Source organism: Malus domestica, chromosome 11, assembly GCF_042453785.1.
Source record: "Malus domestica chromosome 11, GDT2T_hap1".
In the NCBI taxonomy this organism is placed as follows: Eukaryota; Viridiplantae; Streptophyta; class Magnoliopsida; order Rosales; family Rosaceae; genus Malus; species Malus domestica.
Genome location: NC_091671.1, coordinates 2591200 through 2608321, shown reverse-complemented (window position 1 = coordinate 2608321; position 17122 = coordinate 2591200). Strand labels below are relative to the sequence as shown.

The following is a 17122-nucleotide window of genomic DNA, read 5'->3' as shown; positions in this document are numbered from 1 at the left end:
GAGTTAAATTAAAAATACATAACAGAATTTAAAATAGGGAACTTTAACGAAAAGCACTCTGTAATGTTCACTTTAACGAAAAATCATATTTTTACATTAAAAAGTCAATCCTGGTACTATTTACTTTACCCTTTATTTTATCCTTATCATTAAAACTCAAAGTTTTCAAAACCTTTTCATTAGTTTTTCTTTTAAAATATATGATGAAAGTACATCCTAATTTAAGATGAGGAGTAAAAATGCAACTTTTATCGTGAGCCACACAGTTGGAAGGACAAGAAAGCAAAGTTGATGATTTGGCAGATCACGAAAAAGCATTGGAAATTGGCAAACACCCCAAGAGCTCTTAACCCTACCGACACTAGATTTTACCGAAGTCGCCGCCATGAGTCCTGATTCGGCTTTTCCATCGTTTAGTCACAAGAGCAGTAACTCCACACTTATACTTACCATGTCCCGAAGATTTTTTAGTTAAAATAGTTCTTTAAATTTGTATAATTCATTATTTTGGTTTTTAAGATTTGAAATTAATAGAATTGATTCTTGAAATTGTCCACATTAATGGTTATTCTATGAAAAATATTCATTAAATAAGAATAAAATGACAAAAATATTCTTAATTTTTGTCAGATCATTTTGGCCTATTGTTTATTAAATTAAATGTATTTTATCATTTTGATCCTTATTTAACATAATGTTTCACGGAATAATCAAAATGATTGATGGTAGACAATCTTATAGACCACTTATATTGATTTCAAATCTCAGAAACAAAATGATGAGTTATGTAAATCTCAGAAACTATTTTGGCTAAAAAGCCTATCCCTTGAATAGATGTTTAAGAAATGAAAATTGAGTAAGATTCATGATGGAGTGAAGTTATTACAAGTGGATTGCCCCAGTATTTTGGGTTTAAATCCTAGTTCTTCCCATAATTTAGATGAATTTAATATAGATTATTTATCTTTTGTCATTTTATTTTGGTAATATCTCAATGGTACAAGGAATTTTTTTGATATAAAAAAAAACATAAACCTTACTCTTTGTAAAAAAAAATACATAGATAAAAAAATAAAAGACAAAATCTCTCTAAAACAAAATATAAAAGATAAGAAAGCTACAAAACAAACAATTTTTAAAAGGATTAGGTTTGCGATTGTGTCAGAATTCCACATGCTAGAAAAGTTGCAGTTCCACTATCCTCATGGCAATCCACGTACAACAAAAGTTAATAAGTTATATTCTTTCGAGTATCACTTATCTACTTTATCATTGAGTCAATATTTCAAATATAACACAATAATGCGCGATGAATAACTTAGCATCAAAGAAAAATAATTAGAAAAACTTTTATGTTTTGAAGAATTGATTCATGTGCCTAGTTTTAAGTGTAACGGTACTAAAACAATATACAGTTATCATGATATTATATTTCTTGAATAATATAAAGAAAATTAGAATAATATAAAGAAAATTAGTCACAAACTTATTGTGAACATCTTTTGACAAATGGTGGCACTTATAATTTCGCTTTTTAAAACTGCTTTTTTTAATCAATTTTATAATATATATGTGAAGGTTCGTAGTGCCCTTCATTTATCTATAAAAGGGGGCAAAAATACAACAACTACCTTAACACAACACAAAGGACAAGAAGACAAAGTTGATCATTTGGCAGACTAGGAAAACGCATGGCAATTGTTCCTATGTTTTGAATGACTAATTCATGTGTATAGTCTAAAAGTGTAACGGCCATAAATAATTTTTTTAGGGTAAGTACGCTATCATTTTGATATCACATTTGAATAATACAAGGGTAATTAATCACAATAGGTACGTTTTGATAAATTGTATCCGTAAGAAGTTATATAGTGTCCTTCATTAATTGGAAAGGGGGTGAAATATGAGCTTACTCAATTGACAATTTTTTAACTTTGAGCTTACCCAATTGGAAATTTGTCACCTTTGAGCTTAATCAATTGGAAATTTCTAAACTTTCAGCTTACCCAGTTGGTGATTTGTATCAGAAAGTTTTCAGATATGCTTTTTTTTTTTTATTTGGAGAAAGCGTCCTCTTAGACATCTTCCATCCGATATGAAGCCCTATACTAACCAGTGGCAGTCGAAGTGGCGGTGCCAAAGAAACAAGAAAGCAGCAGGAGATGCTGACCAAATTACTCAATAGCTTAGGCAATTGGCCTTCTGCCAATGGAACTTGTTACTCTTCTAAACTACAATCAGTCTGCCAATTATCTGAGATAACAATTACATTTCGGCTTGAAAGGGTGTCGCCTGCTCAAGAAACTGTCCACAAATAGACTTTGAAAATCTGCAACGAGAAACAAAAACCAATTATTACAAGTATCTTGGTTTCAATAGGCAGTAACTACAGGCATTTTACATTTTGCAGAAGGAAAATTGCTCCTTTAACAACCAAACTGCCAGCACAAAAGTAGTTTAGAGCAAGGAAAGGAAAAATGAGAATAAAGGTAAACATTACCTCTTCTTGATCAAAAGCTCTTATTACTGAAGAGTATACTGAATAGAGTTTATCGCATTCTGCTGTTGTTTAATTGATGGTTTCTGGGCAAGAGGACTGCAAATGAGCATATTGGAACTTAGTCCAGCAGTATCTAAAAATTGACTAGCCAAAAATGCCAAAGCAATAGCTACTAAGACCATGGCTTTAAACCATAAAAGTACCTTCAGATATGCAGCAAAAGCTTTCTGGGGGGAAGACCATGGCATTAAACATTCCTTGAGAAGATGATACCTGAACCTAGAGAATGGGATCGAATCGACCATCAGCTTCAAATCATCTTAAAATCTATATCTGCATGGAAGGAATGTGGGATATTTTGTGCCAGTAGCGTCCTTTTCCTGGTTGGCATCTCTCTTTTAGCACAGGACACCCAAAGATCCAAAGTTTCGTAAGTGAAGGAGGCAGACCCTCCTCTGGAATGGATGCTAGCTTTGGACAATTCCATAGTGTAAGCGATTGAAGGGAGGTGAGGAATTGAAAGCCCTTGCTGCTCAGTTTCTTCAGATTCGGGAAGCCACAAATATGGAGTTGAGTGAGAGATCTAGGGAGGAGCAACTCCATGCGGACCATGTCTGGTGGAAACGACACCGTATCCGGGTTATCACCATAGATCCCCAACTTGCTAAGAGAGGTGAGTCTGTGCAACCCCCGCTCCAACACCCACAATGACTTACAGCTCTTGACTTTCCAAATTGTAAGTGATGTGAGGTTGGGAGGAAAAGTCAAACCTTCACGGTAGTCGATTCTCAAATCCTCAAGAGAGTTGAGATTGTGCATGTCTTCGGGCAACGCCTCCAATTTCTCGCAATTTCTGATCTCGATCTCCCTCAGGTTGGAGGGTCTTTTCCCCCCACTCAGTCTCGGGATGGAAACAAGACTTCCACATTCTTGAATATGTAGCTTTTGAAGATTGCTGAGGTGGCATAAACCATCCGGTAAGGATTTCAGATTTTCACACTTCCATATCCTAAAATATTCAAGACAGTAATTAGTGTTGTCGTAGAAGAACCCATCTTGTGCAATTAACTCCAGTTGTTCACATCTGTATGTCTGAAAGTGTTTAAGTGTCCTGAGAAGCTGGCCACTCAATGATAACGACGTCAGAGTTTTACATCCATCGATAAACAAGTACTCAAGACAACTATGAGAAGAAGACGACCAGGAAGAACCAAAAGCCTCATCCTCTACTAGTGATTTCAAACTTTTGCACTCTCTTATCTCTATTCTTCTGAGATTTTGGGGAATCTGGAATTTTGCAAAATATATCAACGAATCACACGATGTAATCTCGATGTCTTTAAGAGAAGGTGGCAGACCAACATCTGGGAAAGAAACTAGACGTGAACATTCGTGTATGCCAAGCTTTTGAAGAAACGACAATTGATTTAACCCTTTTGGTAGCTTCATAAGATTTTCGCACTTGTTTAACTCCAGACATTCAATCCTGCACTCCAATGTTTGCAACTCCTCTGCTTCCTTTCCCAATTCTTCAACTAGAAGAGAGTTGCCTTCAATTTCCAAACAGCCAAGAGAAGTCAACTGCTGCAATAATCTAGCCTCATTCCTGAATGAAGACGTCACCTCCTCACATCCATTAATCTTCAAATCTTTAACCTTGCTTAATCCCTTGTTGAACAATTCTCCTGTTTGTAGAGACATCACCTCTGAAATGCTTGAAAGCCACAAGGACTCTAATAACTCAAACTCAACCTTAGCAGCTGTATGCACCAACACTTCACAACCGTCAATGTTTAATTGACGAAGTTGTTTGTAGTTGGCAGTCGAAACCACTAATTCTTCACATTCAACAATTTCAAGCTTACCTAAAGAATTGAGGTTCTCTGGCAGCTTACCCTCCAGTTTAGAACATTTTTTTACTATGAGTGTTTTCAGGTAAGGGAAAACACCACTTTCGTGATCCAGTTGGAAAGGAAGCCATTCTTTCCAATGCTGCATTTCCACAAACTCAAGAGTCTCTAATACCTGAAAAGGCAAGTAACGCTCTCCATAAAACTCAGCACCAACACTTTCCACTGCATTCATTCCTCTAATATAAAGTTCTTTGAGTTGAGGCAATTGTCCAAGAGGTGGCAAAGATAAACAATTGTTACATTCCTCTAAGCGCACAAGCACCATATTAGAGAACAAATGACCTCCAACCCATGATGAAAATTCCTTTCCGGCATAACTCTTGATGGTGAGCTCCTTGATCTTTCTATGAGGCTCTAACATGTCAAGCACAGCAGATTCCATTTCTCTTGTGTCGCTTGAATAAGACCATTTTAGGACCAACGAATCAAGCCTCGCCTTGTATTTTAAATTGGCCCTCTGAGCATCCTTGACATCAGTCACATTCTCCAATCCTGATATGCACAATGTCCCTCGGAGATGCGATAGAGGCCCTATCTCTCTTATTCCTGATTGATCACTTCTACCACTGACCACAAAATTAGGCAAAGATTGGAGGTTCACCAATCTACCTAGTTTTGGAGGCATTCCTTCCACCCAAGATACATCTGAGTTGTTGAGATGGCGCAAATTAATTAGATTACTTATGTCTGCAGGCAATGACTTCAAATAGGAACAGCGTTCCAATAACAATGTTTGCAAGTTGTAAAGAGTACTGATTGATTTAGGCAAACTAGTTATAGCTGTGTAGGAAAGGTCAAGATATCGTAGATATCTCAAATCACCAATTGAGTTTGGCAGCTCAGTTATTCTATAGCCATTAAAAGAGAGCACCCGCAAGTACTGCAATTTTGGCAATAAATCAGAAGTAACCTGATGGCTTAAGTAATTGTAGCCAGAACCCTTTCTTAGTGGCAAGAAGGTTCGCAGACATTTCACTTTAGAAAATGCCTTAAATCTTTTAGCCCCATCATAGTGACCCATAAAGTAAGACGAATGGCGTGCCTTTGGAAAACATCTAAGTTGTACACCATCATCATTTTGCTTATCCTCCAATCTAAAACAAATATCTCCAGCTGCCCATCTTGCTAAATCACCAATGAGGTCATGCATCACATATTTTGAAGTATTTTTGGTTGACTTTTGAAACAATGACCTAGATACGAGCTCCCGGAAATAATCAGCGCCTAAATCTTCAATTTGCTTATTATCTTCTGGTCGAGAAAGAATCAAACCCTCGGCCATCCACAGAAGGATCATTTGCATATCCCCGAATTCATAGTCATTTGGAAGTATTGAGCAATAGGCAAAGCATCTTTTCAAATGTGAAGGAAGATAAAAGTAACTTAGTCTCAACACAGGAAGTATGTCATGCTCATTTGAGACACTCCACAACTTGTTGTTCAATATTTCTTCCCATTTGTCTATTTCTTTACGAAGTAGAACACCACCGAGGGTACTCGCAGCCAAAGGCAATCCCCTACACTTTGCAACAATTTTCTCCTGAAGTAACTCATAATTTGGCGGTTTGTCGTTAAAATTTAAGAATGCATGCTGCTCAAATACTTGCAAACAAAAATGATTTTCCATAGGCACCAAGTTGTGAACCAGCGTGGCAGCTCCCATCATTTTTGAAACATCTGTATCACGTGTTGTCACAACTATCTTGCTTCCTTGTGCTCCATCACGAAAAGGGGACTGCAGCTTCATCCATTCTCTGTAGCTACACGTTTTCCAAACATCATCTAAAACAATTAAAAACTTCTTCCCTGCTAACTCCTTATGCAGATCATCTTGAACCTTATTGTGATCTTCTGTGGTACATTGTCGAGATGTGATTGATTCAAGAATTTGCTTTGTCACTCTTTGAAGGTTGAAGTCGTCAGATACACACACCCAAATGGCTGGTTGAAACATTTGGGTTGCAACAATATCTTTGAGTACTTGTCCAGCAAGTGTTGTCTTTCCAACTCCAGCCATACCAACAATTGCAACTACATCGAAATTGACAGCACGATGCTCTTGCTTTGACAGCAGCTCAACAATCTTCCTTTTGTCCTCCTCCCTTCCAATCACAGGTCCATCCGGTAGACTAGAACTAGGCGATATGTGTTGATGTGCCCTTGTAGTCAACATCCCAGTATCAATTTTCAAACTAAGCTGGTCTTTTCTTTCAGATATCTCTTGTAATCGCTCAGTAATCTTCTGTATTTCCAAATTCATTTTGAAGTTGAAAAGACGATTAGGAATTGATTTCCATGCTTTGCTTGTTGTGCTGGAATGAGCATGTTGTATCTGACGTTTCAACATTTTAGTATGATATTTATCCAACACGTCTTCCGCATCAAAAGCCAAGTCCCTGAGATCATCGAGCCAGAGCTTCAGTGCGTTGCTCTCAGCAGTCAGTTGCCTTTCCTCCGCGTCATTCAGCACCGCTCCAATTGCAGACAAGGTGGCACTCCACTTCTTCAGTATCTGATCGATGCCCTTTACGAGTCCAAAGTACTTGAAGACCTCGCGTTGCGCCAACTTGTCAACCAGCACTTGGAGGAATGCCACAAGAAAATTTTCTGCCGCCATAGTTTCTTGAATTGGAAGTTTGATCCGTTAAGCAATACCAATCAAGACTCACAAGTAGTCACAGCTGCACAATTAAAACAGATGAAACTAATTATTGTATACAAATTTATGCAATTCCATAACCGTCCAACCGGCTACACAGGGGCTCAATCGGGTATATATGTTAAAAACCATATGCTTTTTACATGTTAAAATCTTTATGTTCAATCGGCTACACAGGGGCTCAATCAGATTTCAGTTGAATTTGAAAACTTTAGTGCAATTAACAAAGTGTTGAACATGAAACCATATATATATTTAGCTGCAATTAAGATGAAGAAAATGAAATAAATAACGAATAAATAATGGCTTTCCCATATAGATATTGTTGGAAGAAGAACTTACTGCATCAATTGAAGTTTTCAGATGATCATGAAGATGAAGGGACTTGTTTCCATCGAACTCATCTGATCGCTTATGAAAGTCAACGCATCCAGATTCCAGACCACAAAAGACTTTAGTGATAAGACCCAGACCTGCTATGGCCTCAACCTGCAATGGCAGCTGTGGCGACAGTGATGAAGGGACAGAGTAGAGAGAAAAGAGAGAAGGATATTCTGCTCATTAATTTCATCATGCCCTTACAATTTCCTCTGGCCACCATTTAACCACGCGCCAGTGTTATTTTCCCCACTACATGTGTGCCAGCTGGACACCACTAACAAATTAACTAGGCTCCACTAAAGACTTAGGTGATTACAATTGAACCCGATTACAAAAACCCTTACACTTTAACCCAAAATCCCTTACAAAACAGTCCTACATCACCACTACTTATTTATTTCTTCTACTGAGCGATCCTCCATTACAGTTCACAACATTTAGAGCTCTGCAATAATTCAATTTGCTATGCTAATTCCTTTTACCATCGTTTACGTTTAGTCACAAGGGCTGTAACCAATCTCCACGCTTTACTTGCCATATCCTGAATAGATGTTTAAGGAATGAAAATTGAGCAGGATTTTCATGGAGTGAAATATCACAAATTGTGGGTTATCTTGGGATAAGGTTTTTCTATTCAAACCATTGTGTTTTGGGTCTAAATTCTTCTTTGTTTTCATAATTTAGATGAATTGTGGGTAGATTATTTTTCATTTGTCATTTTCTTCTGGTAGAACCTCAATGGTAGAAGGAAATTTTATTAAAGGTCGTACCCAGTGTACAAGGCTTCCGCTTTACGCAGGGTCTGTGAGAGGTGAATGTCGGCTAGCCTTACCCCCATTTATTAAAATGAAAAGAAAAGAAAAAAGTTACACCTAATGTAACGAAAATAGACAAAACAAAATGACATATGACCAAACGCCTCTAAAACAAAACTTTGAAGATAAGAAGCTACAAAACAAACAAATTTTTTAAAGGGAACTTTAACTAAAAGCACCCGGTACTGTTCACTTTAACGAAAAACCACATTTTTACACTAAAAAGTCAATCATGGTACTATTCACTTTACCCTTTATTTTGTCCTTATCATTAAAACTCAAAGTTTTCAAGCATTTTTCATTAGTTTTCCTTTTTTAAAAGAATTAGGTTTGCAATTGTGTCAGTATTCCACCAACAGCACAAAATGACAATCCACGCGCACAAGAAAAGTTAGAAACTTGTAATTTAGAGATGGGCACCGGCCGGGCCGGGCCAGACTCAAATTTGGAGGGACCGGACCTGATCCACTTAAAAAGGAAACAGGACGGGCCGGTTTGGGCCGAGAACACGGGCCCTATGTTCCTTTTTTTTTTTTTGAGAAATTACACAACCAACTTCCCCAATAAATTAAATCCAGAGCTTAATAGTTCTCTACAAATTATAACCAAACATAGCATTATATTAACATCTTTAATATCAAATAAACTTCAAATAACCACAAAGACAAATAATTTCATAACAAGCAAAATAAAAACAACCCAGAAAATAACAAACAATCAAAACCCAGAAACAAAACACCTAAAAAGAACAAAGTTTCAATTTTTCAGAGAGGAAAAAGAAAGAGAATCGAGATGGAGAGGCTCCCAAAAGTTGAAGACCTCGTCGCAGTCATGTATGATGTTTGATGTGGCGATCATGTACCTCAGCATTCCCAGAGCCACCACCGGAAAGAACCACCCAAACCCTTTGTTGACGGCGAACGCGAACAGGTACGGCGGGATTGGCTACTCCATCAGGAACTCATCAACGACCTTGTCGTCGGCGCACCACAAAGAGTCGCCAAAGATCAAGCGAACGAGGCCTGATAATGATGGCAGCGGACCGAGTGAGGAAGACAAGAGTGAATCAGGAGGAGAAATCAAGGTCTGATGATGATGGTGGCGGCGAGAGAGCAAATGAGATTCAAGGAGGAGAGACCTAGAGAGGGGAGGTCTGAGAATGGAATGGGGTCTTGGGAGTCTCGGACAAGAAAAAGAGAGAGAGAGAGTCAACGGTGGGAAATCAACGGTCCAGGCCGGGGCCTTTTTTTCCAATTTCTAGAACCATCTCGCCCCATTATTTACCTATACCCGTCCCGTCCTGTTCTGTTCCGTCTCGTTTTGTATTTATAATTTTTGAACCCGTCTCGACCCGTGGTTCCTATACCTGTTTGCCCATCCCTAACTTGTATTCTTTCCACGAGAATCACTTATCTAGTTCGCCATTTAGTCAATATTTTAAATAAATAACACAATAATGCGTGAAAAAAAATTTAACATAAAAAATTAAAAATAAAATTAAAAAAACTTTATGTTTTGAATGATTCATTCATTTGTCTTATCTAAATTATAAAGATCATGAAGACTTTCCATAGAACGAGTATACCATACCATTGATGTGGTATCACATTGCTCGAGTAATACAAGGGCAATTAGTCACAAACTCACAGTTTGACAACTTTTGACAAATTGTGGCACTTTTGATTTCACTTTTTAAAACTGCTGTTTAATCAATTCTATATGCGAAGGTTCATGCCCTTCATATATTAATCAGAAAATGGGGGCCAAAATGCAGGAACTACTTAACAAAACACAAAGGACAAGAAAATGATCATTTGGCGGACCAGGAAAACACATGGCAACTGTGATTATGTTTTGAATGACTTCCATGTGTACATTCTAAAATGTAACGGACGCGAAGAATTTTCATAAAGTGAGTACATTGTCGTTCTGATATGACATTGCTTTAATAATACAAGGATAATTAATCACAATAGGCACGTTTTGACAAATCATTATACTTTTGATCACACATTTTAAAAATTGCTCTGTTAAGTGAATATTGTAATATGAGCTTACTCAATTGACAATTTGTGAACTTTGAGCTTACCCAATTGGGAATTTGTCAACTTTGAGCTTACCCAATTGGAAATTTGTAAACTTTGAACTTACCCAATTGGAAATTTGTAAACTTTGAGCTTGCCCATTTGGTGATTTGTGTCAGAAAGTTTTCAGACTACGCATCATGGCTGTGATGTATGCTGTTTTTTTTTCAGAAAGCGTCCTCTTCGACATCTTCCATCCGATACGAGGCCCTATACTAGTTGGTGTAGCAAATTTGTGGTCGGGATTGAAACTATCATTCCGCTAATGTCTCGCTCAAGTTTTGCGTTTAAACACTCCGTTACATTGAATTATTCATGAATTGACTTTTTTTATTTTTTTTATTTCCATTTCCAAACCATAGAATAATTTATACTAAATTCAACTTGGGTGCAAAAAAGTAAGTACACTGCTCTAGTCAAACAACAACAACAACAACAAAGCCTTTTCCCACTAAGTGGGGTCGGCTATATGAATCCTAGAACTCCATTGCGCTCGGTTTTGTGTCATGTCCTCCGTTAGATCCAAGTACTCAAGTCTTTTCTTAGGGTCTCTTCCAAAGTTTTCCTAGGTCTTCCTCTACCCCTTCGGCCCTGAACCTCTGTCCCGTAGTCACATTTTCGAACCGGAGCGTCAATATGCTTTCTTTGCACATGTCCAAACCACCGGAACCGATTTTTTCTCATATTTCCTTCAATTTTGGCTACTCCTACTTTACCTCAGATATCCTCATTCCCAATCTTATCCTTTCTCGTGTGCCCATACATCCCACGAAGCATCCTCATCTCCGCTACACCCATTTTGTGTACGTGTTGATGCTTCACCGCCCAACATTCTGTGCCATACAACATCGTTGGCCTTATTGCCGTCCTATAAAATTTTCCCTTGAGCTTCAGTGGCCTACGACGGTCACACAACACGCCGGATGCACTCTTACACTTCATCCATCCAGCTTGTATTCTATGGTTGAGATCTCCATCTAATTCTCCGTTCTCCTGCAAGATAGATCCTAGGTAGCGAAAACGGTCACTTTTTGTGATCTTCGCTAGATTGCTCCGGTCATTAGTGTTGATAAGTATATAAATGGATAGAGATAGGAAAGCAAACACAAGATGCACGTGGTTCACCCAGATTGGCTACGTCCACGGAATAGAGGAGTTCTCATTAATTGTGAAGGGTTTACACAAGTACGTAGGTTCAAGCTCTCCTTTAGTGAGTACAAGTGAATGATTTAGTACAAATGACATTAGGAAATATTGTGGGAGAATGATCTCGTAACCACGAAACTTCTAAGTACCGGAGTGTGGTATCGTCTTGACTTGCCTTATCTGTCTCATAGGTAGATGTGGCATCTTCTCTGGAAGTACTCTTCCTCCATCCAGGGGTGGTATCTGTAACTGGTGGAGATGCACAAGGTAATGTATCAATTTCACTTGAAGCTTACTTGTAGTTTCAAGCTTGGTCAAGCGCGATACAAACCATGTAGTAGGAGTCCCCAAGTCGCCGAGCTAGGGGATCTGCTGAAAGAGGTGACAGACAAGGTAAGCAATCAGAGCTCCGGCTGATTGTTCACATTCTCCTTATCTTGCAGGCAGCATGAAGGATAAAGAGAAGAAAAATGAGAAGAGATGATATGGGATACTTTTGCTTTTGAAGAAGTAACTTTCCACAGGCTTATTCTTGAACTGAGCTGGAGGGTTTTCTGGTTTCCTCCAGTGTATAAGGCCGACTGAAGAATTTGAGGGTCAAAACAAGTCCATCAAATCTAGAGTATGTTCGACCTTGCTGATATGGGATACTTTTGCTTTTGACAGAGTAATGGATGTATCGGCACGTGTGCTGTTACGCTTGTCTCCATATGCTTCCTTGTATCCTTCTCACTTGCCCTATCTGTTCCTCAGGCATATGCGGTATCTTCCCTGGGAGCATAAGATGTTGAAGATGAGTACTCAAGAGCAATGCCAGGTAAGTAATCAGGTAAGGGGTTCCAGGCAGTCAGTTCCTGGCTGGAAGCTTGATTCCAAGTGCTGACTGATTGCTCTCTTTCTCCTTGTCTTGCAGGTAAGAACAAGGCCAAAGGAAAAGACAGGGAAAAAGCATGATATGGGATACTCTTGCTTTTAACCCTGATGATATGAGATATTCTTGCTCTAGTATAGCTTGTTTGCAGAGGTATTATCGGGGGGAAGAAAGCTGAATATTTCGAAAGGCTTCGTTGGGAGTGCCCTCTCAGATATAAGGAAGGGTTGAGCATTTTTGCAGGTCTGCCTGTCCGTTAGGGATGAAGGTCGACATATATAGGAGTTTCCCTAACAACAAGTAGTAATGCTATTCCTTTACCCTGCTTGGTCATAGCACGGTAGTGGGAGCTGCCAGCTTCACATGTTTTAACTCTGTCAGAGCACTTTGAAAAAGTGGTCTGTGGTATCTAGAAAGCTGATGTTGCGTGTGAAGATTACAGACAAGCTTTATCCAAGGAGATCCGGCTCTTGAAGTTGGGAAAGTGGTGCCTCTTCGATTTTCGAACAAGCAATCCTATCGAGGATCTGGCTCTCGAGATTCGGAGAACGATGCCTCTTCGATTTTTGAGAAAGCAATCATGCGGGGGTCTGGCTCTCGAGATTCGGAGAGCGGTGTCTCTTCGATTTTTGAAACAGTAATCATGTTGGGAGTCTGGCTCTCGAGATTCGGAAGGCGGTGCCTCTTCGATTTTGGAGCAAGCAATCTTGTTGGGAGTGTTTTCTCGAATGTGAGTAAAGGTTGGGCATGTTTGCTAGTCTACCTTGCCACGAAGCACAGAGGTTGACACACAGGGACTTTCCAATTATCCAGCAATGGTACTGTTCCTTTACCCTCTTCGATTTTTGAGAAAGTAGTCATGTTGGGAGTCTGGCCCTCGAGATGCGGAGGACGGTGGATTTTGGAGCAAGCAATCTGGTTGGGAGTGTTTTCTCGAAAGTGAGTAAAGGTTGGGCATGTTTACTAGTCTACCTTGCCACGAAGCACTGAGGTGGACACACGGGGACTTTCCAATTATCCAGCAGTGGTACTGTTCCTTTACCCTTGTGGGTAATAATATGGTAGCTAGACCTTCAAAATTTATGTGTCTAAACTTTGTTAGTGCTATTTCTTTGCTATTCTTTTACCCTTCTTGGTCAGAGCGATGTAGTGGGAGCTGCAAGCTTCACGTGCTCAACTTTGGCAGAGAACTTTGGCAAAGTTATCTGTGGTACCCATGAGCTATTGTTGTGTGTGGGAAGTGGGTGATTGAACAGTAAGATTCATGTGCTTTCTACTTCACCAGAAGTCTTCGACAGAATGCCCATAATTTCTGCAAAGCTGAGTGTGCGTGTGACAGGTGCTGACAAGGCTAGAAAAGTAGGTGCCTCTTCGATTTCTGAGATCGGCCCTCGTGGTCTCTGAGCAGCCCAGCTTTTGAGAAAGCGAGCGCCTCTTCGATTGATTCGGAGAACGATGCCTCATCGATTTTTGAGAAAGCAATCATGCTGGGGGTCTGGCTCTCGAAGATTCGGGGAGCAGTGTCTCTTCGATTTTTGAGAAAGTAATCATGTTGGGAGTCTGGCTCTCGAGATTTGGAGGGCGGTGCCTCTTCGATTTTGGAGCAAGCAATCTTGTTGGGAGTGTTTTCTCGAATGTGAGTAAAGGTTGGGCATGTTTGCTAGTCTACCTTGCCACGAAGCACAGAGGTTGACACACAGGGACTTTCCAATTATCCAGCAATGGTACTGTTCCTTTACCATCTTCGATTTTTGAGAAAGTAGTCATGTTGGGAGTCTGGCCCTCGAGATGCGGAGGACGGTGGATTTTGGAGCAAGCAATCTGGTTGGGAGTGTTTTCTCGAAAGTGAGTAAAGGTTGGGCATGTTTACTAGTCTACCTTGCCACGAAGCACTGAGGTGGACACACGGGGACTTTCCAATTATCCAGCAGTGGTACTGTTCCTTTACCCTTGTGGGTAATAATATGGTAGCTAGACCTTCAAAATTTATGTGTCTAAACTTTGTTAGTGCTGTTTCTTTGCTATTCTTTTACCCTTCTTGGTCAGAGCGATGTAGTGGGAGCTGCAAGCTTCACGTGCTCAACTTTGGCAGAGAACTTTGGCAAAGTTATCTGTGGTACCCATGAGCTATTGTTGTGTGTGGGAAGTGGGTGATTGAACAGTAAGATTCATGTGCTTTCTACTTCACCAGAAGTCTTCGACAGAATGCCCATAATTTCCGCAAAGTTGAGTGTGCGTGTGATAGGTGCTGACAAGGCTGGAAAAGTAGGTGCCTCTTCGATTTCTGAGATCGGCCCTCGTGGTCTCTGAGCAGCCCAGCTTTTGAGAAAGCGAGCACCTCTTCGATTGATTCGGAGAACAATGCCTCTTCGATTTTTGAGAAAGTAATCGCGCTGGGGGTGTGGCTCTCGAGATTCGGAGAGCGGTGTCTCTTCGATTTTTGAGAAAGTAATCATGTTGGGAGTCTGGTTCTCGAGATTCGGAGGGCGGTGCCTCTTCGATTTTGGAGCAAGCAATCTTGTTGGGAGTGTTTTCTCGAATGTGAGTAAAGGTTGTGCATGTTTGCTAGTCTACCTTGCCACGAAGCACAGAGGTTGACACACAGGGACTTTCCAATTATCCAGCAATGGTACTGTTCCCTTACCCTCTCTTCGATTTTTGAGACAGTAGTCATGTTGGGAGTCTGGCTCCCGAGATTCGGAGGACGGTGCCTCTTCGATTTTGGAGCAAGCAATCTTGTTGGGAGTTTTCTCGAATGTGAGTAAATGTTGGGCATGTTTGCTAGTCTACCTTGCCACGAAGCACAGAGGTTGACACACAGGGACTTTCCAATTATCCAGCAGTGGTACTGTTCCTTTACCCTTGTGGGTAATAATATGGTAGCTAGGCCTTCAAAATTTATGTGTCTAAACTTTGTTAGTGCTGTTTCTTTACTATTCTTTTACCCTTCTTGGTTAGAGCGATGTAGTAGGAGCTGCAAGCTTCACGTGCTCAACTTTGGCAGAGAACTTTGGCAAAGTTATCTGTGGTACCCATGAGCTATTGTTGCGTGTGGGAAGTGGGTGATTGAGCAGTAAGGTTCATGTGTTTTCTACTTTACCAGAAGTCTTCGACAGAATGCCCATAATTTCCGCAAAGTTGAGTGTGCGTGTGACAGGTGCTGACAAGGCTGGAAAAGTAGGTGCCTCTTCGATTTCTGAGATCGGCCCTCGTGGTCTCTGAGTAGCCCAGCTTTTGAGAAAGCGAGCGCCTCTTCGATTTCTGAGATTGGCCTTCGTGGTCTTTGAGCAGCCCAGCTTTTGAGAAAGCAAACGCCTCTTCGATTTCTGAGATCAACCCTCGTGGTCTCTGAGCAGCCCAGCTTTTGAGAAAGCAAACGCCTCTTCGATTTCTAAAGCTCCGTCGAGTGCAGATTTTTATAAGGGCTGGCATTAAGTTCTAAAGCACACTTGAAATCCACCAGTAGAAGCTCCATTCTTGCACTTCTAAGATCTTGATTTGTCCGACCTCTTCTCTCTTCAACACCTTTGAAAATGTCTGGCCCTTCCGACCGTCGTTTTGACTTGAACCTTGTTGAAGAGGCAGCCCCGCCTTCTCCAGACAACATATGGCGCCCATCCTTCGTCTCCCCTACTGGTCCTCTTACCGTTGGGGATTCCGTAATGAAGAATGATATGACCGCTGCGGTGGTGGCCAGGAACCTTCTCACTCCCAAAGATAACAGACTACTTTCCAAACGGTCTGATGAGTTAGCTGTTAAGGATTCGCCAGTTCTCAGTGTTCAGTGTGCAGGTTCTGTGTCTAATATGGCCCAACGCCTATTTGCTCGAACCTGCCAAGTTGAATCATTGGCGGCTGAAAAGATGAGTCTCAAACAGGAGATTAGAGGGCTTAAGCATGAGAATAAACAGTTGCACCAGCTCGCCCATGACTATGCTACAAACATGAAGAGGAAGCTTGACCAGATGAAGGAATCTGATGGTCAGGTTTTACTTGATCATCAAAGATTTGTGGGTTTAATCCAAAAGCATTTATTGCCTTCATCTTCTGGGGCTGTACCGCGTAATGAAGCTCCAAATGATCAACCTCTGATTCCTCCTCCTTCTAGGATTCTGTCCAGTACTGAGGCTCTGAATGATCCCCCTCCGGTGCCTTCTCTTTCTGGGGCTCTACCGACTGCTGAGACTTCTCCTAAGCAACCTTTGTGAAGACTCCCTCTTGTTTGTTTATTTTGACTTATGTATATGTACATATTTGTATCTTATCGGGAATATCAATAAATAAGCTTTCCTTCATTTCAACGTTTGTGTTAAATACACCAAAGCCTTCTTCGCTAAGTTCTTTGAATTTTCTTTTATTGAAGCTTGTATGTTGAAGCTTTGTGAGTGGAGCATGTAGGTTGAGGTAGTGTTCCCTTAATTTCCCGAATGAGGAAAACTTCTCGGTTGGAGACTTGGAAAATCCAAGTCACTGAGTGGGATCGGCTATATGAATCTTAGAACGCCATTGTGCTCGGTCCTGTGTCATGTCCTTCGTTAGATCCAAGTACTCTAAGTCTTTTCTTAGAGTCTCTTCCAAAGTTTTCCTAGGTCTTCCTCTACCCCTTCGGCCCTGAACCTGTGTCCCATAGTCGCATCTTCTAATCGGAGCGTCAGTAGGCCTTCTTTGCACATGTCCAAACCACCGTAACCGATTTTCTCTCATCTTTCCTTCAATTTCGGCTACTCCTACTTTACCCCGGATATCCTCATTC

At 40.4% G+C, this 17122-nt stretch overlaps 2 protein-coding genes across 4 annotated transcripts in view; both read right to left on the bottom strand.

Moving 5' to 3' along the window:
- LOC139187728 (putative disease resistance RPP13-like protein 1) overlaps positions 1-17122 on the bottom strand; it is a 32545-nt gene that overhangs the window by 5984 nt on the left and 9439 nt on the right. The window lies entirely within an intron of this gene.
- LOC103405916 (putative disease resistance RPP13-like protein 1) lies at positions 1821-9434 on the bottom strand. Of its 2 annotated transcripts, none has more exons than XM_029087919.2 (4): positions 9131-9434; positions 2704-7094; positions 2501-2596; positions 1821-2329 (listed from the first exon to the last, which is right to left on the bottom strand). In XM_029087919.2, the coding sequence occupies exon 2, from the start codon at positions 7028-7030 to the stop codon at positions 2828-2830; it is 4203 nt and encodes a 1400-aa protein (XP_028943752.1). In that variant the 5' UTR covers positions 7031-7094; positions 9131-9434; the 3' UTR covers positions 1821-2329; positions 2501-2596; positions 2704-2827. The 2 variants fall into 2 exon arrangements, with proteins under 2 accessions (XP_028943752.1, XP_070663552.1); XM_070807451.1 differs by lacking the exon at positions 9131-9434 and adding an exon at positions 7415-7573.